This window comes from Trichomonascus vanleenenianus (assembly GCF_965637985.1).
Source record: "Trichomonascus vanleenenianus strain CLIB 3782 genome assembly, contig: TRVA0_013S, whole genome shotgun sequence".
Classification (NCBI taxonomy): Eukaryota; Fungi; Ascomycota; class Dipodascomycetes; order Dipodascales; family Trichomonascaceae; genus Blastobotrys; species Blastobotrys vanleenenianus.
Window position 1 is genome coordinate 13890 of NW_027481874.1, and position 24310 is coordinate 38199.

Genomic DNA, 24310 nt, shown 5'->3' on the forward strand with positions numbered 1-24310 from the left:
ACCCATCTATACAGCTTAAATTTCATTAGGTTGATATAGAAAGAGCAGAAAAGAAGGCATGGACGCGGTGATCACGCCTCTTACCAAAAGCTCGGGGGCACTGAGCTCGGCTCCGCTGTCACAGGTCGACAAACTGCGAATCTGGCGGCAGGATGCGCTTGTCCAGCACCACTACGAGACGGCCGAGCACATTGGCGACAAGATCCTGGCGCTGACTAACGATCCCAACGACGCATTCTGGCTAGCCCAGGTGCACTACTGCAGCGGGAACTACACGCGGGCCCACCAGCTGCTGACGTCGCGCGGCGAGATCGATCAATCCCCAGCCTGCAAGCACCTCACGGCGCTCTCGCTGACGAAAATGAACAAATGGGATAAGGCGCTCGAATTGATTGGAGATACAACGCCTCGTGAGGCATTGTCGGGCCAGGCCTCCTCCAATAGCCTATTTTCGCCGGCCAGTGGCAGCTCTACTGCCGCTCGCAGGACGCGCCGCAGAGGAGGAGGGCGCACCACGGCAGCCCAGGCAGGCGAAGATGCCAATGGCATCAAAATAGAGGCGGCCATTGCGTTCCTCCGGGGCCAGATCTTTACCTACCAGAATAACTTTGACCGTGCCAAGGAGTGCTACCAGGAGGCGGTGCAGATCGACGGCAAGTGCTTTGAGGCGTTCAACCAGCTCATCAAAAATAGCTTGCTGACTCCGGACGAAGAGTGGGAGTTCCTGAAGTCGATAAACTTTGAGGGCAGCTGCGGCCCGGACAACGCAGAGCTGACCAAAGCGCTGTACACAGTTAGGCTCGGCAAGTACACTCATCTCCAGAGCTATTTGGAGGCAGATACCGTGCTCAAAGACGACTACGGCCTCGCAGACAATAGCGACGTGCTTCTGAGTAAAGCAGATATGCTCTTTGTGCAGTGCAAGTTTAGAGACTGCCTGGAGTTGTGTGAGCGGATCCTCGACAAGGACAAGTTCAAGTTCGCGGCATACCCCAACTACCTCGCCTGTCTCCACGAGCTCGGGGCAAGGAACAAGTTGTTCCTGTTGGCCCACGAACTAGCGGACAGCCACCCGGCCGAGCCCGTGTCGTGGCTGGCCGTCGGCGTGTACTATCTGACTATCGGCAAAATTGCAGAGGCGCGAAGGTATTTTAGTAAGGCGTCCATGATGAATCCGTATTTTGGTCAGGCGTGGATTGGGTTCGCCCATACGTTTGCTGTTGAGGGCGAGCACGAGCAGGCAATTTCTGCGTACTCCACCGCCGCCAGGCTGTTCCCTGGCACTCACCTGCCCTCTCTGTTCCTCGGGATGCAGCACCTGCACCTGAACAACCTCACTCTGGCGGAGGAATACCTCAGCAGCTCCTACGCCATCTGCTCGGCGGACCCGCTGCTGCTTAACGAAATGGGAGTCGTGTTTTACCACAAAAACGAGCTCAAAACAGCCGAGACTTATTTCCACGAGGCACTCCAGGCGGCAGAGAGCCTGAATTCGGACCCCCGCGCATGGCTGTCGATCAGAGCGAACCTTGGGCATGTGTATAGGCGGCTCGAGAAGCACGATATGTCGCTGTCGTACTTCGAGGAGATCCTTCGCATCTCTCCGCGGGACGCAAACATTCACTCGGCGATGGGGCTGGTAAACCTTCAGGCGGGGCGCTTATTTGTGGCTATTGAGAACTTCCATGAAGCGCTTAGTATAGCGCCGAACGACCCGGTGGCTTCCGAGTTGCTTCAGAGGGCACTGGAGGAGCATACGAAAGAGGGCCTTAATTTCGACGAGGACGAATTCGAGTTCGACTTTGAGCAGCATCCAGAATATCGTGGCATGTTTGGATCCCCCGCCACGGGAAATGACTCGGGCTTTCGTATCCACGAATCCGAGTCGCCGGTCTACAACGACCACGACGATTCGCATATGGAAATAGAGTCCGATTAGTCTGTATTAATATTTGCATTGACGCCACCTCCGCACAGCGGAGCCTGTTAACTCTCCTTTGGTGTTATTCGAGGGCCAGCCTTCGAGCTCCCGTAGCTCCGCTGCGCGGAGATCAACTAATATCGAATTGGTCCGAACGTCGCCACGGATATATTTCCGTGATTGCATTAGTGCCAGTGGGCTCAAAATTACGCATATTTCCAGTCTAGCAAGGGCTTCAATCGATCAGTTATTGGTACCATTATTTTCATACTCCTGTCTGGAAGCAATCTCATCTGAATGTTGACCCTTTATAACTCTACTAACTCAGGTCAACCCAAGTGACTCGAACAAGATCGATAGTAATAAGCCGCGTAGATCAATGGCCAAATGGAATAGATCAAATGCATTCTCACAGCAATAGATAGTCAGGTCAAATAGACGGAAGAGCATTATGGCCAGATGGAATAAATGAATGCTCAGAACAATTGATGACCAAGTCGAATAGATGGAAGATCAATGTGCAGATCGGATATGGATCATCGGTCGACGATGGAGTCAGCCGCGCGTCTTCCCCTGAACGCTCGCGTCGCGCGCGACGTTTCAAAAAACGCGACAAAAGCCCCTCCAAAAATAACACTCACAGATACGACAAACACAAGATAGGGGGGTAATCATGGCGGCGAATGGAATATGGTCGTCTCTGCTCAAAGAGGCATCGAATGTGACCCCTCTTCCAAGGGGGTCACTGCTGCTTCTGTGTATGTTTCACTGACTAAGTCACTGGAGTTGTCTAACCGGTATTAGCGGAGAAATCAGAAAACCAAGCATTTATCGTCAAGCAGCTGAGGAGGGCTAATTCCCGGCGCAAAACGGATAGTTTTCTGAGTCCGATAAAGTCACGAGTCACCAGTAGTGCTGAGGAGGAGCCTGAGCTCGCCAACGCATTAGGATTGGGGTATACCTTCATTGAGTTCCGCGATCATGACGAGTTCGATGATAAGATATCTCATCTAGACGTCCACACGCTCGATAATCCGCATTTCCCGCAAGCTGTACAAACTGTTCTGGCCGAGCAGAACGTTGTCGTAGCAATAGTCCTTGACTGGGAAGACGTTAGGAAGTGGGCTGATCAGATCAATGCCTGGATAGAGCTTATTAAGTCCGCTTTGAGCGACCGGGATCTGAGCTCGGTGATCAATGCGCTACGAACAAGGCTCCAGACATACCGCTCGCCGGTAGGAGGGGACTCAGCCGAGGATATAGAGGTCGAGCTGCCGCTGGAAGAAGGACAGTACGACACTCCGCTCGGCGTAGACCTCATGTTTGTCGTCGTCGGGTCAGATATAGTCGTTGATTCGAATTCTGTACTGAGCGATGACGCAGTAGATTTTGCACAGCAATTCCTGCGCATAGTTGGACTCAAATACGGAGCATCTTCAGTGTATATTCCCCGGCCGGATGGTAATAGCAGCCTAACTGATCTTGTTTCGGAGAGACTGCGGATACCAGTGTATAGCGCGAATCTACCATATCGCCGAGCTGTCCCTGTAGTGGTAGAGCAGGACAAGCTACTCATCCCTGCCGGATGGGACTCACGCAATAAGATTCTGATTGACAAGCACCCAAACACTGAGGCAGTCCTTGCATTGGGCGAAGTTTGGGGTACCGGAGACGCTCTGGAGATATACGACAAGACGCTAGATATTGATCCAGAGTCAGAGGACGAAGCGGACGACAAGTTCATCCCGAAGACCGATTTCCAGGAGTTCCTGGCCAAGCAACATGAGATTCTCGAGACACGCCTCAAGGAGCATCCAGCGCCTGCACCCCAACCAGCCCTGCCAGAGCCAAATGCCAACATCGACTATAATGTAGGTGGCATTCAAGTGGAAGGAGTTGATGAGGTGCTTCGCCGAATCAAGGCCCGAGAAGCGGCGGCAGCAGCGCCTCAGACTCCAGACAGAAGCACAACGCGATCTGAGTCCAATACTCCCCAGACTCCTGGCAACACTTCACAGAACGAGGTACTTGCATCTTTCTTTCAGAATCTTTTAGAGCGGCGACGCAATAGCCCCGGAGGCAACAGCCCAGGTGTTTAACCGGTATCCTCCAATTTTAATACCCTCCACCCTTGATGTCTTCCACTCCTGATACGTTTTGCCCTTATATCTTCTACCCATTGAGTATGATAAGCGAAGCAGAAAAAAAAAGCGATTCATTAAAGGATAGTGATGTTAGGCTAATGGGACTCTATATCTGGTGCCTGCGACCAGTACTCAATCGCAGTCGGCTCGAATCTCGTCCACTCAAAGCGATTTGGATTCACTAGCCGACTGTCATTCTTATCAAAGGTCAGATGCTTGCCCGGCGTGAACACGAGCGAATGGATTATACCGTAGTCTTTGCCCAGACCGTGGGGCTCTAGTTTGACAAACTTTGATCGCTCGTATATATCCACCAGTTGGCGCAGGCTGAGCTGGTCGCTCTGGATGTGAATGCAGTCTGGCAGAGTGTCCGGATTCTGGTGCCCCAGCGATGCCAGTGCCAAGCCAATGTCTTCGGCAAATGAAATTGCCAATTGCCTGGACTCCTGCTCTTTGTGCTTCGTGTACCCACGCTTTTCAGGGTCAATTGAAATGAGCTGGGGAGTGTCGAGTATTTTATTGGCTAGAATGCCCGTCTTCATTTCAACGACCTTCATGCCTTTAGAGCGCGCATAGTTGGTCTCGTTTTGCTGCTTCAAGAAGAAGCGTCGCACATCATTTTCTTCAATGAGCTGGTAGTCCGAGCCGTATTCGTATGGGAAGTAGAGCTTGACGCCATGGTCGGCCGCAATATTCAGCACCTTTTCGTAATTGATGCCACGGTGGCCGGAAAAGTCCATGAGCACGTCCACTTTGAGAGCTTCGTCGAGCTCTGATTTGAGGTTGAAATACTTCACGTCTTGTGACGCGTTTAGAGGCTGTTGTTCCATAAGAACATGAATGGGCAGTTGGTAGTAGTCGCGGTACATCATCGTCCGCAGCGAGTGTATCACTTGTTTACCAATATAATTGCCCACTGAGCTTGGGTTGCTATTGAGGATAACTGCTACTCTGGCTTTCATCTTTGGAGGTTCTCTTGGCCTTCAGGCGGTGCCCTGCCGTAGACCGCGTTTTATATCCCTGCACTGTCCGCTACCCCAGAGGGGGAAAATTCATATCACGCCATATTGCCCCGCTGACCTTTGAACCTAATACAAGCACCTTCCCCGGAGACTACCACTACGCGATCCACGGGGTATTCTGCGACTCGTATTTCTATAATTGAAACATGGCTGGGGTACCCGATATGACCCTCGTGCAAAACCGCGTAGCTCTATAAGGGCACTCATTCCCCGGTTTCAGCCGTGTGTGGTAGCAGGTTGTGGCGGGTCGACGCGTTTTTAGGTTGCTCACCAGATGCTTTCGGGAATCCAGTAGGCGGTCTCTGGCCCCTGTGCGTCAACCCACATGTAGCCAGCCGAGACCATCTCGTCAAGGCATGTTCCAGCCCTTACTGGGGTCCACCCAAGGTTGTCTCGCAGCAGGGCCACTGACACGTAGCCCAGGGCTTGGCAGGCGGTAAGCACGGTGGAGTGATCGGTGCTGAGTTCGCTCGGGGCGGACCGGATGAGCTTACGGGATGCTCCGATATCGACCACTTCAAACCCCTTACCGAGCACCCGGCACGACTCAACGGCACGTTCAATGTCGTCCTCAGAGACCTCGAGGGGGCGCAACTGTGACCTGTCTGCCAGCCGGCTGCGCACTTCGGACACGTAGATGAGCCCGCCGTTGGCATCCCGTGTCTGGCGGCATATTTCAATGATCTTGACCGCCAGCTCAAAGTAGAAATCGTTGACGTCTTTTCCCAGAAGGGTAGCCCACATCGACCCGCGGTTCGAAGCAGATGATGCCAATGGGTCGACTCCGATGGCCGTGCACATGCTCGCGAACTCCTTGCGGAACTGGGCGTTAGTTCTGATTTCCTCGCCATGTTCGACGGCGAAGTAGTTTAGTGCTGACTGGAAGACTGAAAGCTGGGTCTTGAGCTGGTCGACCTGAGTTTTTAATATATTCGTGCTCACGTCCTCGTAGGCATTTTTGCGATCCTCGAAAGCCGCCAAGCCTACCCTCCTCATTGCGACTGTCGTCCAGTTACTCCGGTTCCGTCCCTGTTACGAGTTGGAGCTGTCAGGAGATGTACTGTACATTGGGAGTTCACGCCGTACCAAAGCGATCCGTAACCAGCCTCGAATGATTGGGGAGGGGGATTCTATGAAATACGGATGGCAATATGCAATATGCAATAATTAGTTGTACCACTATGCATTGTCCGAAAATGCAATTACCAGCTGTGCGTGAATGTAATTATCATGTGTGAATGCAATAGTACTCAGTTTTAACGTTGGGTGCGCTTTTGAAAGAAGTGATGTAACAGCAGGTCTTATGAGGGGCTGTAACGGAGTGTTGGGAGAAGCTGTTACGAGGTGCTGTTACAGGATGGGAGAAGCTGTAACAAACAAGTCCAACCCTTCAAAACCTCAAGATAACACTGATGCTTGATTTGACTCGAAATGTCGGTTCCGTCGATGAAACACTTTGTAAAGTTATACCAAATGCTGATGGCTTAGCTATCGCTTTCTTATTCAATTACGTACACATTTAGTATTTGCCGTTAGCGGTAACGTTAGTACATTTATTTCGCAGGTAAATTGATGATTCAACATTCATCATTGTTCAGTATCATAACGCATCCCCGTAATGATCATATCGCTCCAACATACACTTGGGCTTGCAACTCAAATGAGTAACCTCGGTAATTGGCTGACCAATCTAGATGATCTCCCCGTAAAAAAAAAAATTGGTGATTCAACTCGAATGATGGCTTGGAGGTTACTCACGATGACGGAGCACACGGCGGGCCGATCAGCCGTGTAACGGCACGGCTGAACAGTTGAAAAGATTCAAAATTTCAGCGATACGGGAGATGAGCGATTGATAATAGGCCATATGGGAGCCCAGCAAAGCACACCCGTACCCGCTGCGGCGGCGGAGTCTCTGTACGAGATTCTGGGAGTCGAGAAGAACGCCTCGGACACGGAGTTGAAGAAAGCATACAAGAAGCAGGCTCTGTTGCTCCACCCAGATCGAAACTACGCTAACGAAGAGGAGGCTACCAAGCAGTTTGCCAAAGTCCAGGCGGCCTTTGACGTACTCTCCGACCCACAGGAGCGGGCCTGGTACGATTCTCATGGCTCCACGGGCGGTCCAGGGCCGCAGGAGTACGGTGGTAAGGTCACAGCGACCGAAGAGCTGAAGCAATACTTTGATCCAGCTTGGTACCAGCAGTTAAGTGGCAACCCTGAGGAGTTCTACCGAAAAGTGGGCCAGTTGTTTGACCAGCTGCGCCAGGAGGAAGAGGAGGCGGCGCTGGACGCCGACATTCAGCCACCTCTGTTACCGCGCTTTGGCGATGAGTCTTCTCAATTCCAGAGGGACGTCAGGCCGTTCTACGACACATGGGGATCCTTTGCGTCGGTCAAGAGCTTTGCATGGGAGGACGTCTACCGCGCGTGGGACGCACCAGACCGACGCACGCGTCGGGCTGCTGAGCAGAGGAACAAGAAGGTTCGGGAGGCGGCCAGAAAGGAGTTCAACTCCACGGTGCGGCAGCTGGTCAATGCTGTCAAGGCCAAGGACCCGCGAATCAAGCAGAATAACAAGCAAAAGCGGGCGAAGCCAGCTGATGCAGCATCAAAGGCCCAGGCAAAGCGGGATCGCGAGGCTCAGGCGGCCCGAATGAAGTCCTACGAAGAGCAGGACTGGGCAAAGGTGGACGACAGCGGTGTCCATGAGGCGTTTGCGCCTGCCGAGGAGGAAGACGAAGACGAGCCACTCAACCTCTTTGAATGCATTGTCTGCGACAAGGTCTTTAAGACGAAGAAGCAGCTCACGAGCCATGAGGCTAGCAAGAAGCACGTCAAGGCCGTGGCCGAACTCAAGCGGGAGATGCGGCGAGAGGGTGTTGAGCTTGGATTTGACTCTGATCTTGGTGGAGAGAGCGACAACGAGGAGCCAACTAATAATAGACGCAAAAAGCCGGAGCCTGTTGAAGCATTCCCCAAGGCTCCGCCTATGCATGGGGACGAAGAAAACGGTATCACAATTGAGACGCAAGAGGAGGAGGAGCCAAAGGCTCCACGAAAGATTAAAAAGGGAGGTGCCAATATTATTATAGAAAGCGACTATGAGGAGTCGAGTGAGTCTGACGATGGGGGCACTCCCAGCACACGAGAGCCAATGTCGTCAGATGCTACGCTGGATGAGTTGCTAGCTCAGCTAGACGGCACGCGGATCAGCAATAAAAATAGAGAGGAAGTCAAGGTCAAGGGCAAAGCAAAGCAACGGCGACAAAAGAAAGCAAAGCAGGTGAACGAATTTGCGCTCAAGTGTTCTGTTTGCCAGACTGAGTTTCCCAGCCGCAACAAGCTCTTTGACCACGTCAAAGCATCTGGGCACGCAGCTCCCGTTCCGAAAAAGAAATAGACATAGAACGACTTACTACTTACTACCGGGTAGTTGTATTAGTATTATGCCAATGGGCATTTGGCGAGCAGTTAAGTATTAGTCAAGTGTATCTGTAGCCGTTACTGAAGACATTTCTGTAACAAAATGTGTAAGCACTGCTGTAACAAATGCTCCCACTCCATGTGTGGTACACGGCTGTTACAGCTCAGTGCTAAACGGCTAAAATGCGGACATATTGACGTTAGGGGCGTTGCTGATGTAAAAAAATTGTCAAAACTGTCTATTAGAAGTATAATACAAGTCTATAAATACGATATCATTAAAAATAGTAGGTCGTTATCGTTAAGCGTAGTCGCCACTGTTGAAAAGACCAATGTCAACTTCAGCAGGAACACCGTTGCCATGAGTGCTGGTCTGGCCCTCCTTGATTCGCTGGTGGTGCGCACGAATCGCCTCTAGATAGTCGAGATACGAGTTCTCAACGCCAGTGACATACTGGCCGTTGAACACACCAATCTCAAACTCGTTGACCTCCGGGATGGTGGACATGGAGCACGCCTTGATAAGGTCCTCCAGATCCTGGTAAATGACCTTGGTCGCACCAATGTCTTCGGCAATGGACTCGTCGTCCCGGTTGTAGGCCACAAGCGCCTTGGTATCAGCGAGATCAATACCATAAATGTGGTTAAATCGGATCGCTGGGGCACAGGAAGCAAAGTAAACGTTCTTGGCGCCAGCCTCCCTGGCCATCTGTACTATCTCCCTAGAGGTTGTTCCTCGCACAATCGAGTCGTCTACGAGCAGAACGTTTCGGCCCTCAAACTCAAGCCCCATGGCGTTGAGCTTTCGTCGCACCGAGGACCGTCGCTCCGTCTGGTTGGGCATAATGAAAGTCCTTCCGACATACCGGTTCTTAACAAACCCTTCCCGGTACGGAATGCCCAGACTGTTGGCGGTCTGGAGAGCCGCAGCCCGCGCAGTGTCCGGTACAGGAATGACAACATCAATCTCCTGCTTCGTCTTCTCGGGACCACCAAACACATGCTCAATCTTCTTGGCGAGCATGTCGCCCATGGCGAGCCGCGATCGATAGACGGAGATGCCGTCGATAACCGAGTCGGGCCGCGCAAAGTAGACGTACTCGAAAATGTCAGGGGCGTAGGCCTTGGCCGGCACAATCTGCCGGAACACCGGGGTCATCGTCGCCTTAGGGATGATGACAGCCTCACCGGGCTTGATGTCCCGCCACTCACGGAAGCCCATCGCCTCGAGGGCAATGGACTCGCTCGAGAGCATGTAGTCCTTCTGGCCGTCCTCCCGCGTTCGGCTGCCGAGCACCAGCGGCCGGATGCCGTAGGCATCCCGGAAGCCAATCAGCCCGTAACCAGCAACCATGCCGGTGCAGGCGTAGGCACCCCGGCACTGGTTGCAGGTGCCGGCGAGCGCGGTGAACAAGTCCTCGTCGTTGATTCGCGACTTGTCCGACTTCTGGAGCTCGCTAGCAAACACATTGAGCAGCGTCTCCGAGTCAGAGTCCGTGTTCAAGTGCCGGTGGACCACCTGGTCGAGGTACTCCCGCAGCGTGTGAGCGTTGACGAGGTTACCATTGTGCGAGAGCACAAGACCGTACGGTGAGTTTACGTAGAACGGCTGGGCCTCCGAGTTTGACGCGGACCCCGCCGTCGGATACCGCAGGTGCGCAACGCCCATGTTTCCAACGAGCCCAGCCATTCGTGACTGGGTGAAGACGTCTCGGGCCATGCCGTTGCCCTTGCACTGGTAGAGACGCCCTCGAGGGCCGCACGTGACAATACCTGCCGCGTCCTGGCCCCGGTGTTGGAGGTAGTGAACACCCTCCAGGAGCTCAGCGCTGGCCATTTCGTTCGGACCGGCCAATAACAGACCTAGAATTCCGCACCTTCTTTTGTTAGTCATTTGTCACAGATCAAGTTTGGGGTATCGGGGAGCCCTCAGGGGAAAGATGAATAACGTCTTCATGATACGTGAATATCAGCAGTCTAACGTCTAAAAGGAAAATATTCATCATAGGGCATACGCGCCCCCACATTCTTACAACTTACATTATTTACGTTCAGCAAAGAATCAACGGAGGAGAGTTAGGAAAACCAAGTCCCTCAGGCAGGTGCGGTCCTTAAATATTTCCCCCCGATATTTGACTCAGAAAAAAAATTTTGCCGGGGCAGAGACCTCCAATTAGGAAAGGCCCGCTGCGTGCGCACAGCATGCCTCGGAGCGGAGGGGGATGTTGTACGACAGGGGAGGGGTTAGACTGGTCAGCCTTGGCCTCCCGTTAGAAAGGAAAAAAGAAGAAGAAAACTCTTTAGGGGAGCATCCATTTCCGTTTTATACGACAGAGCTCACCGTTACGTGGTCCTGGTGTCGGTTTTCGCTTGTTGGTGACAGGCATTGCCGGCGGGTTCCCTGCGGCATTTTTTGCCATTGTCAACTTAATTTTTCACTTGATTAATTTAACGGATCTCCAGGGGGTGAGCTCCCCGGGACCTGCGCCGCACGCTACCGTAGCCTAGCCCCGATTTCGCAGCTCGGTACCTGGGGGCCAGCCCCCAGGCCCCCATAGCGCCGCAGTGCGGCGGTTGTCGATGATTCGTAGCAATGACCCTTAAGGTTCGAAAGAATAAATTGGACTATATGGATTAATTGGAGTACGGCACAGGTCTACGCAGCTGATTATCCCTGGGTGACTTGTTTAGGAAAGGGCTCAACAGGTAGATTAAGCTTGTGTACAAGTCTAGCCTCAGCATGGTTGAGCTGTGTAACGGTACAGGTGAGGACTCAGCATCTGCGTGGAACGGTACAAGTGGTCGACCGACCCTTTCTGAACTACCGGTAGTTCTGCTGTGACCAGTTCTGATAGGGCTTAGGCAGAATGATATTCCAGTACCGACAGCATGCAATGGGTATTGTCAAAATATTCTTAGAAAGAGTCTTTGGATAATTAATTAAAATTTACCGACCTTTTGTCTTCATAGTGTTTATTTACTCGAAAGGAATTAGGGAGGTGGGGATGCCTCAGCTACGGAGGCCGGGTATTATTGAAACAAGACAGCGTTATCAACCAGCCGTTTATCTGATTTTTTTTAAAAAACCCAGTAAGTGAGCCCCTCCTCTATACAACAAGTACAGTTGCAATACTCTGTCATAGCCATTAGCAAGATTTTAGCGGACTTTAACAAAACAACACTGCCTCTATTTATATGCTCGCAATCAATTACCCATGTTACAGGATGTTGTACCAAAAAGGTTTTCCACCGTGTTACTAATGGACCGCAGCTGAGGAGATTGATTCCGTTTTTCTTGGTTTGGAAATTTGTTGTACACTACGGTACCAGTACTAAGAATCTAATACTGTATTTTAGAAACCTCATGTGCTATATTAGTCCTCTTTCACCCTAGGTAACGGACAATAATCAAGGTCTTTATCACCTCTATTGTTTGCCGTACTCATAACAAATCTAGACGACGTAATAAATAGAGTCATAAAATGCTAATGGGTAGCGTAGCAACACAAACCTAGTATTCCCGGATTTCATCAAATGCGGTACCAGGTATTAACATTTTGAGTTGAAGCAAGTCTTCCAACAAGTCAGTAGGTTTGTAGGTGATGATCTTTTTGAACCACAGATTGTACAGAGCCGGTTTTATGGATGAACAAATACCGGAACGTCAGTTGCATTTAAAGGCTAAATAAACAGAGAGTAATGTTTTATCTAAAAAGGATGGATTCAAAGCTTACCCCATTCCGGCTATTAATTATATCGTTGGGGAATCGGATGAGTAGCATACTCTCTACGGAAGCAGGCCCATCGAGTGTACCATGATGCTTGTTTTAAAGCGAGTATAAATTATAAACGATTTCCACCCCTTTGCTACAATCAATTATCGTGATCAAAGGAATATGAAGCTAAACAATTCTACTGCAATTGCAATCACTTTCGTAGCATTTGGAGCAATTGCTACTATCAGTAAGGCGGAGAACCCTAAAGGAATTTCTCCACCGTTGAAGTCTATGGATGCTAGACGTCTCTCTCTTCGCCGAGCAATTGCGAAAAACTTTCAGGAAAATCATGGTGGCAGTGGTGGTGGTAATAGCGATAGTGCGGCCAGTGGCAAGAGTGTTTGCAATCATACCAGCCCTACTAACGAACGTCGCGGAGGTAGTGCTAATGGAAATTCGGATAACGAAAAGTCAATGACGACCAGCATGCATCTCAGTCTTAGCCTTGGGGCTATTTCCTACGTCTTTATCGCTGTGGTGCTCTTCCTCCGGATAATAGTATGCTGGACCACAAGAATGTTGCCCGACGTGCTCTCCAAAGTCGACAGCCGGATCGTAAGACAGTTGAGAAAACATATCTTCCTGGCTCCCACAAGGACGTACCACCACTCGACTCCGTCGCGTCTTCTAGGAAGATTTACTTTCAACATTCCTACAAGAGACCAATCGCTCATTATTTTTGGGTTGTTCATTTGTCTTTTCGTACCTCTGTTTGTCGACTACAATTCAGAGGAGGACGATCCTGCACAAAACGCTTTAGATCCCAAGATTCTGATCGGAAGAGTCATTGCTAACCGAGCAGGTGTTTTTGCTACCATGCTCTGCCCACTGTTGTTTCTATTTGGCGGTAGGAACAACTTCCTGCTGTGGGTAACCGGCTGGCCACTCGACACCTTTAACGTGCTCCATAAGTGGATTGGGTGGTTTATTATTATCCTGTTGTCAATTCACGGTCTTATTTACACAATAATCGGAACATGGCTACATTCTTTAGCTAGCGCTTACCAAAAGCCATACTACAATTGGGGCACGGCAGGATATATCTTTGGACTTGTTGTATGCTTTCAGAGCATGCATTACTTTAGAGCACTCAACTATGAGTTCTTTTTATATTTCCACATCCTCTGCACCATTTTGGTCATCCTCGGAACATGGTACCACCTTATCAAAATCGGTTATATGGAATGGGTTTACGCGTCCATTGCTGTGTGGGCATTCGACAGATTCATGCGAATTGTGCGACTTTTTTGGTCCGGTGTCCGTACTAAGGCTTTGCTTACCCTTCAGGACGATGCTAATATTATAGAGATAAAGATTGACTTTTCCCGGAGGTGGGAATTCTACCCTGGGGCATTTGTGTTCCTCCATTTTGCTCGCTGGAATCGATTCTGGCAGAGTCATCCGTTCACCCTCATTGAAAGCCCAAATCCTGCAGACAAAGGGAGGCTTGTCGTATTCCTCAAAGCAAAAAAAGGTGTAACCAAGCAGATAAAAAGGTATTTGGAGGAAAATGGCGGGATTGCCGAGAGTGGAGTACTCATTGAGGGCCCATATGGTCCCCGCCTTCCGGTGCACCGATACCATACGGTTGTGCTCTTTGCCGGTGGAATTGGAGTAACGGGCCCTTATAGCTGTGCGGTGGAGATCCTCAAGCGGCCTGATGTCTGCACTCGTGTTATCTTTGTGTGGGTTGTAAATGACGAAAAGCCGCTCGCTTGGTTCAGAGTATACCTCGACGCTATGCGAAACGACCCGCGATTCGAGGTGCATGTCTATATCACGAATCCAAGTTCTGCTTCTTCCTTGGCTGAATACCGCTTGTCCGACAGTGGCGATGACTTTGCAAAGGTATTTGAGAAAGGTAAACAAAGCGAGATTCTACAGTACAGATCTAGCTTCAAGCCTGGCCGCCCGCACAGTGATAAAATCATCAGTGAGGCCACCTCCAGTTGCAATTCCGGAGACATTGCGGTGGTCGTCTGTGGTCCGGGCTCAATGAATGACGACGTTAGATCTGCCATCCGGAAATACATCGTCGACGCTCACAGCCGAATTGAATATTTCGAACAGTCTTTTTCCTGGTGATCTTGGATATTTATAATGCAATAGTTCAACAGTTTGTATTCAATTCATATCATCAGCTACAAAATTAGGTACTACCAAGTACAGTACACTTGAACGAATATCTAACATGTAGCAAAAGCTTGAAGCGGAACGGAACTGGCTACCTATATAAACAAGCCCATTAGAATCACTCGGATACCAGCGCTTGCTGCGACAATATCTCCTTCATCAATAAAGCCAGCCTGGTTACGGCAAAGAACTACCTGGTACTCCATACCTGTAGTAAAAGTCCCAAGGTGAGGTAAGTCTACCGAGCGGAGGGCAGGCTGATCCTCTGATAAGCCGTCCCAATCGGCAATCATCATCATCACACCGACACAAGGTGCTCCACAAACGCAAATTGCATAGAGACCGCGAAAGATATGAACACCCACCGGAATATTGCCCAAGATACGGGCCCAAAAACATTTCTGTCGTGCTCATTTAACCAGGACTACGGATGTTTTGCCGTAAGCCACGATTCCGGCTTCCGGGTCTACTCAAGCGACCCGCTTGAACTAAGGGTCGACCGAAGGTTCCAGGACGGAGGCATTGGCATCTCCCAAATGCTGTATCGCACAAATTACCTGGCCCTCGTCGGAGGAGGACATAACCCGAAGTATTCGCAGAATAAAGTCATAATATGGGACGATCTTAAGCACCGCCCGGCTATATCGCTAGAGTTCCTCTCTTCAATTCTAAACGTGCTCCTGTCGCGGACGCGCATAGTTGTTGTTTTGAAGAACAAAGTGCATGTCTATGCGTTTAGCTCTCCTCCGTCACAGATTGCAGCTTATGAGACCGCTGACAACCCCCATGGCATTGCAGCGTTAGCAGGGTCGCACTTGGCTTTCCCCAGCCGCACCCCGGGGCAGATCCAGATTGTCAATCTCGAGGATAATCTTGTGTCGATAGTGCGGGCCCACAAGAGCGCGATTCGGTGCCTGGCGCTAAATAACAACGGCACTATTCTGGCGAGCGCTTCAGATACTGGCACAATCATCAGACTACACACGACGTCGAACACGGCGTTTCTGCACGAGTTCAGGCGTGGACTTGACCGGGCAGAAGTCTACTCTATGGCATTCTCTAACTCTTCACGCAGGCTTGCAATATTGTCGGACAAGAACACTTTGCACGTATTTGATACCTCTTCTGCGGTGGCCAATAGGCGCCATTTGTTGAGCAAAGTGCCTCTTTTACCGAGCTACTTCTCGTCTGAATGGAGTTTTGTGTCAGCTAGGGTAGCAGGACATAGAGGCGTCGTGGGGTGGTCTGCCGAGGATTCAATCATAGTTGTGTGGACAAGTGACAAGTGCAAATGGGAAAAGTATGACATTGTTGAGCGGGAGTCGAGTCCCAGTGGAAATGAAGAGGAACGAGAGGCGCCGCGGTGGGAATTGGTCCGCGAAGCATGGAGGAGCTTTGAAGGGTTTGATTAGCCCGCAGCATATTCGCCAAACAACCGTTGGTCTCCTTGGTTGTTTGGCTTCTCCTTCAATTATAGAGCCATGTACCAATTTAATTGTGGGGAATATATTAAAAGAACAAAGCTCTCTATAAACATATTTACAAGATAAATATACGAAGAAACGGCATTCTTCCTTAGGTCACGAGTTACGGGCGTCATTTGAGGTTGATTAATCCAGCACCTCAATGAGTACCTCGGATTCGGTTTTAGGGAAGATGCGACGGTTGAACTCTCGCGCAAGCCGTCTGGGTTCCTCTCGTGTCTTGAATCGCAGAAGCCATGGGTCGCCTCCATACTTGACTTCCTTGGTCCGAATGCGATCTACTGCAAGATCATCGCTATCAACTAGATTGTAGTCCCACAGTGTTCGCAAAAGCTGTCTTTTCGTCGTCCCTTCAGGAAGCCCGTAGACTACGGCACAATGTGAGCGGGGAATTGGCACACTGTCCAAACGATCACAATTAAGCCCTTTGGCTTCTGTAGATGCAAATTGTAGTTTCAGCTGGAGCCCGCATAACTCAGCCCCTAGGGTTTCTTGATAATAGAGCGCTGCCGCCTCTCGAGATGGGAAAATAAGATAGTACCCGAACCAAGACTGCAGCGTATTTGGATTTCTCGCTCTCCTGACTTCAAATTCGATATCGCTGTGGTTCAGGCTCTCATCGTAATTGCCAATTCGCTCGGAGGGAGGCGGCAGAATGCGCTGAAAGTCGCTTTTGGCAAATGTGATCTGTCCAGGAATGTACCAATACAGCACATTGGTTGCGAAGGGATACTTTTTCAGGAACTTTTGCTCAGTACTCACAAAATCTGTGGCCCCGGCATCCGTACGCCTCAAATGGGTACTCTCGCCTGCTTTTGCAAGATCGTATAAATGCTTGTGCGGTGATAACTCTTTCCTAGAATTGTCATTCTCATACAACCGCGGGCTCAATTCACTCGAAACATCATCAAAATCCTCACTTAATTTAGTCTCTGATCGGTCAGTAACGTCTACCATATTTTCCTGTTCCCGTATATGCCGCGTATGCCTGATGTAGTTCTGTTGCTTTTGATATTTTTCAACGCCAGAACTGTTTGGACGAAACAGGGAATACAGCAACTTGACTACCGTTGATTTATTATTTTGCGGCCCCTCGCCACCGCTGCTTGTAGAGTAGAGAGCAACTCTTCCATATCTCTGCCGTGCTTGCCGGACGTACTGCCCACAGCAGCTCAGTCTAATCATATCGTGGGGCCAAATGAGATCAAACGATCTTATGTCGGTTGTCTCAGCATTTTTCAAGAAAATCAATCATGTGACCTTAACTCACGTGACCAAATGCGGCTTATGCGGCTTAAATCTTCTCCGCCCGTTTAGAACGGAATAGGAAACAAAATGGAAGAAAAAAATTGCAGCTATTCTATGTAGACAAGTACCTTGCAGCGTGAGCTATTGTATTCAAAGCCAGACCAGTTTTTGGCGACAAGCGAGCCAGCAGCACTAGGTTGACTCCATGCAATCATGAGCTTGCCAATGCTCATTCCGTAAATAAAGTTACGACTAGCCTGATTTAGCAGCTTCAATGCAATGCCATTGCGTCGGAAGTTCCGCGCAGTGAATAGTCTGCTAATGCCAAGTATTGCTTTCTTAGGTGCCTCGGATTGTATAATCTCACCAGTAGAAATATCCATCCACTTCGCTTCGGTAATGCGCTCCACTACGACTACTGCAACCGCTCTTTTAGCTGATAGGTAGACATAGGCTGCACCTTTTCCCGTAGATTGCTTCCAATAGGGATTCTCCGGCGGTGCCGATAGCTCGGTGTTAACCAGCTCCATGAGCTCTTCGGCCGCTCGTTTTTCGGAAAGTTTTGAGTCGCCGTTGATCTTGATAATTTGATCGCCATTGTCAAATGTTTGGACGACTTTTGACGGCTCAATAGGCCACTCCCGGCCCTCGAAAGCGCGAGCATGAAACTTTTTGTGCAGGGCAGAATCGGACTGATCCACCGGGGTATACGACATACCACACTCTTTGCATGTAATTTGGGTCTTTTGACCCAAGTCCAGGCACATTTGCGTCAGTTTCGTGCGCTTATTGCCGGTTGGTTTGCTGACAATGGGGGCCGGTGAAGGAGATAATACTGGAGACCGAGGTGTGCTGTCAGGTGAAGACAGCGGAGATGATATTAAGCTCTCATCCCCTATACTGATTTCGTTTTCGTTGGACTCGCTACTCACAGCCGATAATGGAGATGTCGGCTCCCTGCGTTTGTTTTTTCTATCGGTGGTCACTTCTTTCTCCGTGCTTTCATCTGCAGACCAATTATCTTCAGGCATTGGGGACGGAGACCTTGAGGAGATGGGTGAGAGCGGTGAAAGGGGCGAGGATGGCTGAGGCGAAGGCGAGTATGTTGTTGATCTCCGTGCCTCTGAGAACAGCACTGGTGAGGAAGTTGTCGAATTATTGGGCGATGAAAAGGGCTCCACGGAGTGATCAAACAGTGCGCTGCTTTTCCGCCGCTTTGACTTTCCGTATGTCTTCATCATAGTCGATATATTAGCTGTGGCGGTATCTTTCGTTCATGCCCATTTGAAAACGCGCGTCGTGGACGCGTTAATGTGTGTTAATAAAACGGCGTATGTTAAATCGTTAATTAACAATGATTTGATAGGCGCGCGTGCGGCTTCTGCCGAGACACTCCAACCATGGCTGACATAAAACTCGATATACAGAGCAGCACGTTTGGTCGTCTCAACTTGTAATGAAGACTTTGCTTGCGACAAGGCTATTATACAATGGAATGCTTCATGAAATGGAGCTAAGAGAGTTCGAGGGCTGGCCCTTGCAAGGTAATACAGTACAGTACTTCTAGTAGGGTAATTCCGTTCCTAGTACGTAATTCATATGTGTTTTCCATTTTGCCGGAAAGCTCAATACAAATATAGGAGCTTACATTCTTCTATTTTATCTGCTGTGTACAATTGGGTCTTGTATTTTCTGCGGTGGGAGCTTTGCATGAAATGATTCCTGTAGTACCAATGGGACTTCATTGAGACGTTAACTTTCCCATCGCTGGTCAAACATCCTGTAAGGGTTCATAACACAAGCTCTGGACTACTCTAGGAACGCGTCATTGGGTTCTATTGATCTCGGGCTAGGTCTCCATTCGTCATTTGATAGATCCTGCATCCAGTGGAGCACACATAATCAACGATACAGTAACTTGCAATTCAATTGCCATCATCTGGCTTGCCTTGCTATTTCTTTGACCTTCTAAATATCTTTCCACCACGAGCATAGCATTTATTGGTCGCGCCGCCGTCGTCCCGGATAGTCAGTCGCACTACACGTCCGCGATCACACGAAAAACCGCCTTGTATATAAAACCAATCGCAATTAAACTATGGGTGGTACAATCCACGCGATGCACGCAATGTCGCAATTGTGCATTGCGCCCCACGAGCCGCGTGCGGCGGGTAAAACTCTCTTGCGAACCTTTTTATGTTCGCTAGCGACAAGCCAAAATCTCTTTCGACATTCACCCAGCAAAGGAGCAACCACAGTTGATAACTCAAAATAATAAAAACGACAGGAAATACCCATTCAATTGCGTGCTCCAGGTCGTATTTTTCCGCCCCTCCTTCTTATGCACAGCGGCGGCTAGATCGTCATTATTACACACGGGGCTTCTACTGATCACCTGCAGTCTGTCACCATACGACCGTCTGCTTCCTGGCCCAATATCGTACAAATTAAGCCCCTTTCCTCCTACCAAGCAAACTACATCGCACCTTGATAAAGAGTGGAGGACAACCATAAATAACCCCTACTTCGCTATCCCCCCTTTTTTTCAACCGCATTTGCGAGCAACTGCCCCCGTAAGCGTGTTCCATCCCCCTGAGGAGACCTAACTTAACTTTACCAGCGCCGGAAATTATTAAACATAACTCCGTTGGGAGCAGCAGTCGCGCCGATAGTTGTACGGTCACTTCTGACTGGCCTATTGCCATTTAAATCACTCGAAACACCCACGATCGTCAGCAAACGAGATAAGAGGAAGACTTCTTGACCTGGACGCAACAGGGTGCTACCTCGAGAGATTTTGAGTGTTTTTATTTTGGATTCTCGTCGTTTCACAACCTCTTTTCTCCGACAGAACAAGTCCAGAGGAGATAGCCAGCGATATTCGTCGAGACTACTCTAATTGAAACGGCACCTGTTTCCCCTTAATCAAACTCCAGAGAGGCAAATAAAATACCCTGGAATTTGAGCGACTGGCGCTCTCAACCTGTAAATAACGAGCCCGCACAATATGCCTCAACAAGTAAGTATTCATCGGGGACCCTATATTTTTTTTTTTATTTTTTGGAAGGAGGAGCGTATTATAAATGCCCACTGGGCTTCATTATCAATTTTCTCTCCCTCTCTCTCTCTTCACAGTGGTGGAAAAGTATGCTAACCGTGCAGTCTATGTTGAACGACTTCAACATCCCCATCGCCCCCAAGAGCCGTAGGACCTCGTGTGATTCGTCCAACTCGACTGCGACGCCGTTTGACCAGACCTGGGGCAATGGCGTCTTCACCACGGCGTCTACGAGCACAACGACGACTAATCAAGTAAACAGCACGACGGCGAGCCTCAACCATGCCAACAACATTTGGTCGACCATGTCAAACCCGGGGCGGTCCCCGTTTGCCGAGAACTTTGCGGCTTCGTCGAGACTTGACGAGTCGCCGTTTGAATCGGCCTCGATAGCGGACGGGTGGAGGACAGGCGATAACATGGATCGAGCCTTTATGCGCCGTAACTCGAGCCAGACCGACCCTACAGGCCATTACTCGTTCTTTATGCGATCAGGGTCGTTTAGCAACCAGGCCCAGCCACAGATCTCATCGTATCAGGCGTTCAGGCAGCAGCAGCAGCAGCAACAGCAGCCTCAGATGACAAATGCTATTGTACAGCCTCCCGCCATGATCCAGCAGAACCAGGGGATGTCTCCATATTATCAACAGCAGCAGCAGCAACAGCAACAGCAACAACAGCAACAACAACAACAACAGCACACCCCCGTCGCGACCACTACTCCGCGGTTTTACAACCAGCCATTCACTAATCAACTTGCATCAACTAATTTGCTAGACCGGTTTTCCCAGGTCGCGGAGGCTACCAGAGAAACTGAACTGCTGTCGAGCGGCATGTCTTCCTTGTCGATTGACAGTACTAATAGTGGAGGAAACAGTAGCTTAATCAGCCAGAAGCGCCCGTCATTGGTGTCTACTGGACCACAGGGATCGCTAATCAACTCATCGCGCTCGGAGCTCAACTCGCCGTCGTCAGCATCTTTCAGGTCTGACAACGTCACTAGCCCATATTTGTCACCGACGCCAGTGTACAATTCGCTGGATTACACCCAGGGGGCCACTGCCGCAAGCTCTAATCAGCCGTCACGGTCGAATTCCATGACCTCGCTGTGGAACACTCAGCCCCTGCCGCCAGCAGCAATGGTCGTCCCACCGCCACAGGTTGACGAGTTTCCCGAGCTTAACGTAGACATCGACTATCGACAGCCACCGCTTCCAATGCAGAAGCCGCCGTCGCGGTCTGGTAGCATAAACGGGTTCAGCGCACGTGCTCCTCCTCAGCTTGCTTCGAAACCAACACCACCAGGGGTCGGCTTCCAGCCGTCTCATGGAAGGTATTCGTCGCGGAGCGGTAGCACTACAAGCCCGACTGCCAATACCCCCGCGTCTGTGACTACGCCGGAAATGGTTCCGCAGGTTTCGCAGAGCCCGCCTACGCCGCTGCCTCGAAAAGACTTCTCGAGCATGCGCAGCCCGCTGCTAGAGGAGTTCCGCACGAGCAAAACCAAAAAATACGAGCTCAAGGATCTGTATGGCCACATTGTGGAGTTTAGTGGTGATCAGCACGGCTCGCGGTTCATTCAGCAGCGGCTCGAGACGGCCACAAGCGAGGAGAAGGAGATCATCTTCAGCGAGATCCGCCCCAACTCGCTCCAACTCATGACAGACGTATTTGGCAACTACGTGATTCAGAAGTTCTTTGAACTCGGCAATCAAATGCAGAAGACCATTCTTGCGAAACAGATGGAGACGCACATTCTTGGACTCTCGCTGCAGATGTACGGGTGTAGAGTCGTGCAGAAGGCGGTCGAGCATGTTCTCACTGACCAGCAGGCGGCTCTCATCAAGGAGCTGGACGGCCACGTTTTGCGATGTGTCAAGGACCAGAACGGCAACCACGTAATTCAAAAGGCCATTGAGCGCATCCCGAGCGAGCACATTCAGTTCATTCTCGACGCTTTCCACAACCAAGTCTACCAGCTGGCGACGCACCCGTATGGCTGCCGAGTCATTCAGCGCATGCTCGAGCACTCGGACAAGAAATCCCAGCAAGCGCTTCTCGACGAGCTGCATTCGTACACTTTCTATCTTGTCGAGGACCAGTACGGGAACTATGTCATTCAGCATGTAGTCCAGCGCGGCCGGCCAGAAGACCGTGAGAAGATCATCAACATTGTCAAAGAGTCACTTCTTACGTTTTCCCGGCACAAGTACGCGTCGAACGTTGTGGAGAAGTGCATCACATGTGCTTCTGAAGACCAGCGGGGGAGGTTCATAGATGAGATGCTCAAGGAGACCCCTGGCAGCGATACGATTCCAATTGCGGTTATGATGCGAGACCAGTTTGCTAACTACGTTGTGCAAAAGCTACTTGATGTCACCAAGGGAGACCAGCATGACCGGCTAGTCAATGCTATCAAGCCTCAGCTGCAGGCGCTCAAGAAGTATACCTACGGGAAACACCTGGCGTCGATTGAGAAACTCATGTCTCAAACACAAACTCCTAATGATTAATATGTCCCTTAAATTATTTTCTACTTCTTTTTATGTGAGGTGTATATAAATTTGTGTATAACTAGAAATGTATATGAAAATGGACTAACGATGTTCGCTACTCTTTTTCTCGATTTACCTACTCTTAAATTCTCCTCAATGCTACCCTTCCATCTACTCCTCAATTTACCCCTTGAATTCTCCTGCATGCTACCCGTGAGTATGCAAATCTTTATGTCATTCTTCAACTCTCAATTCTCCAAGCTACGGCTGTATTATCTCTTCTCTAGCATTTACTAAGTACACTGCACTTTTAATCCGTGACCCTGGGCAGGCACGAATGTGATGGAACTGCTGAAGCCAATTGGATAGCGAAAGAGGTTATTTATATTATTCAAATAGAGCCGTATCTCCTCGGACTTATTAAACACTTTAATAGACTGGTAATCGCAGTCCAACAACTTCCAAACTTCGCACTCGTCATAAAGAGAAGCATTGTAATGAGGCCTAGTTGCGCCCGCCGTGCATACGGCAATTTTCCGGCTAGCCACCCGCCGCGGGGAAAAGTCACCTCATGAATCAACTGTGGAGCAAATTACCTAGTCCACTAGACCAAACATTCCGAATGTCGAAATACGCCCATTTGTTGCCTCCGGGATCTCGATTGCGAGCTGACGTAGCCTTCTGGCTGACCGAGGACGTCCCCTCGTTTGATATCGGCGGGTTTGTTGTTGGTGAGGACGAGAAGACGGCGACTCTGCTGTGCAAGGCCTCTGGCGTCGTGGCGGGCATCCCGTTTGCCGAAGAGGTGTTCAAGCAGTGCGAAGTCGAAGCCGAGTGGTTTGTCGAGGAAGGCGATTTCGTCGACATTGCCAAGTCGAAGAGCGGCAAAGTACAGATCGCCAAGGTCACTGGCAAGGCTCGCAACGTGCTGGTCGCCGAGCGAACGGCCCTTAACATTTTGGCGCGATGCTCGGGCATTGCGACGAAGTCGCAGAGACTGTTGCAATTGGCGCGGGAGGCCGGGTTCCAGGGCGTCATCGCCGGTACTCGAAAGACTACCCCGGGCTTCCGGCTTGCTGAGAAGTACGCTATGATTGTCGGCGGCATTGACCCTCATCGACATGATCTAAGCTCCATGGTTATGCTCAAGGACAACCACATTTGGGCCACTGGTTCCATCACCAGTGCGATCAAGGAGGCTCGACGAATTGCAGGGTTCTCCACTAAGATTGAGGTTGAGGTCCAGTCTGAGGAGGAAGCTGATGAGGCAATCAATGCCGGTGCAGATGTCATCATGTTGGACAACTTCACTGGAGACGGTCTCCAGATTGCGGCACAATCGCTCAAGCACAAGCACAAGGGCAAATCCTTCTTGCTGGAGTGCTCTGGTGGCCTCCGAGAGGAGAACATTAAGCAGTACCTCTGCAACGACATTGACGTCTACTCCACTTCTTCAGTCCACCAGGGCGTGGGTATTATTGATTTCAGTCTTAAGCTTGATCATTAAGTCAAACCTTGAGCCTGATCATTGAATAACAAAAGGAATTTTTGAACCAATTAGCTGCCGACGTCCAAAATAATCGGACATCGAGACGACATGCAT

At 50.2% G+C, this 24310-nt stretch overlaps 12 protein-coding genes across 12 annotated transcripts; 6 read left to right on the forward strand and 6 right to left on the reverse strand.

The window, feature by feature from the left end:
* Nucleotides 1–58: 58 nt before the first annotated feature.
* On the forward strand, nucleotides 59–1939 carry CDC16 (anaphase promoting complex subunit CDC16; the record flags this gene model as incomplete). The annotated part of the gene is made up of 1 exon (XM_076684084.1): nucleotides 59–1939. One exon carries the CDS (start codon nucleotides 59–61, stop codon nucleotides 1937–1939), a length of 1881 nt encoding a protein of 626 aa, XP_076541559.1.
* A 1111-nt stretch (nucleotides 1940–3050) lies between these two features.
* On the reverse strand, nucleotides 3051–3782 carry TRVA0_013S00254 (uncharacterized protein; the record flags this gene model as incomplete). Its single annotated transcript, XM_076684085.1, has 1 exon — nucleotides 3051–3782. One exon carries the CDS (start codon nucleotides 3780–3782, stop codon nucleotides 3051–3053), a length of 732 nt encoding a protein of 243 aa, XP_076541560.1.
* Nucleotides 3783–4160: 378 nt separating this feature from the next.
* On the reverse strand, nucleotides 4161–4937 carry TRVA0_013S00276 (uncharacterized protein; the record flags this gene model as incomplete). Its single annotated transcript, XM_076684086.1, has 1 exon — nucleotides 4161–4937. The coding sequence occupies one exon, from the start codon at nucleotides 4935–4937 to the stop codon at nucleotides 4161–4163; it is 777 nt and encodes a 258-aa protein (XP_076541561.1).
* Nucleotides 4938–5354: 417 nt separating this feature from the next.
* Nucleotides 5355–6083, reverse strand: SNF8 (ESCRT-II subunit protein SNF8; the record flags this gene model as incomplete). The annotated part of the gene is made up of 1 exon (XM_076684087.1): nucleotides 5355–6083. The coding sequence occupies one exon, from the start codon at nucleotides 6081–6083 to the stop codon at nucleotides 5355–5357; it is 729 nt and encodes a 242-aa protein (XP_076541562.1).
* An 871-nt stretch (nucleotides 6084–6954) lies between these two features.
* On the forward strand, nucleotides 6955–8490 carry JJJ1 (Jjj1p; the record flags this gene model as incomplete). Its single annotated transcript, XM_076684088.1, has 1 exon — nucleotides 6955–8490. One exon carries the CDS (start codon nucleotides 6955–6957, stop codon nucleotides 8488–8490), a length of 1536 nt encoding a protein of 511 aa, XP_076541563.1.
* A 324-nt stretch (nucleotides 8491–8814) lies between these two features.
* On the reverse strand, nucleotides 8815–10555 carry ADE4 (amidophosphoribosyltransferase; the record flags this gene model as incomplete). Its single annotated transcript, XM_076684089.1, has 2 exons — nucleotides 8815–10390; nucleotides 10554–10555. Coding segments are annotated over 2 exons (1578 nt in total).
* Nucleotides 10556–12409: 1854 nt separating this feature from the next.
* FRE2 (ferric reductase family protein) lies at nucleotides 12410–14374 on the forward strand (the record flags this gene model as incomplete). Its single annotated transcript, XM_076684090.1, has 1 exon — nucleotides 12410–14374. One exon carries the CDS (start codon nucleotides 12410–12412, stop codon nucleotides 14372–14374), a length of 1965 nt encoding a protein of 654 aa, XP_076541565.1.
* A 401-nt stretch (nucleotides 14375–14775) lies between these two features.
* HSV2 (phosphatidylinositol-3,5-bisphosphate binding protein HSV2) lies at nucleotides 14776–15834 on the forward strand (the record flags this gene model as incomplete). The annotated part of the gene is made up of 1 exon (XM_076684091.1): nucleotides 14776–15834. The coding sequence occupies one exon, from the start codon at nucleotides 14776–14778 to the stop codon at nucleotides 15832–15834; it is 1059 nt and encodes a 352-aa protein (XP_076541566.1).
* A 198-nt stretch (nucleotides 15835–16032) lies between these two features.
* On the reverse strand, nucleotides 16033–17091 carry TRVA0_013S00408 (uncharacterized protein; the record flags this gene model as incomplete). The annotated part of the gene is made up of 1 exon (XM_076684092.1): nucleotides 16033–17091. One exon carries the CDS (start codon nucleotides 17089–17091, stop codon nucleotides 16033–16035), a length of 1059 nt encoding a protein of 352 aa, XP_076541567.1.
* Nucleotides 17092–17261: 170 nt separating this feature from the next.
* Nucleotides 17262–18395, reverse strand: ECO1 (Eco1p; the record flags this gene model as incomplete). The annotated part of the gene is made up of 1 exon (XM_076684093.1): nucleotides 17262–18395. The coding sequence occupies one exon, from the start codon at nucleotides 18393–18395 to the stop codon at nucleotides 17262–17264; it is 1134 nt and encodes a 377-aa protein (XP_076541568.1).
* A 1766-nt stretch (nucleotides 18396–20161) lies between these two features.
* Nucleotides 20162–22725, forward strand: PUF3 (Pumilio-family RNA binding repeat-containing protein; the record flags this gene model as incomplete). The annotated part of the gene is made up of 2 exons (XM_076684094.1): nucleotides 20162–20173; nucleotides 20317–22725. The coding sequence occupies 2 exons, from the start codon at nucleotides 20162–20164 to the stop codon at nucleotides 22723–22725; spliced, it is 2421 nt and encodes an 806-aa protein (XP_076541569.1).
* A 604-nt stretch (nucleotides 22726–23329) lies between these two features.
* On the forward strand, nucleotides 23330–24214 carry BNA6 (nicotinate-nucleotide diphosphorylase (carboxylating); the record flags this gene model as incomplete). The annotated part of the gene is made up of 1 exon (XM_076684095.1): nucleotides 23330–24214. One exon carries the CDS (start codon nucleotides 23330–23332, stop codon nucleotides 24212–24214), a length of 885 nt encoding a protein of 294 aa, XP_076541570.1.
* Nucleotides 24215–24310: the final 96 nt, after the last annotated feature.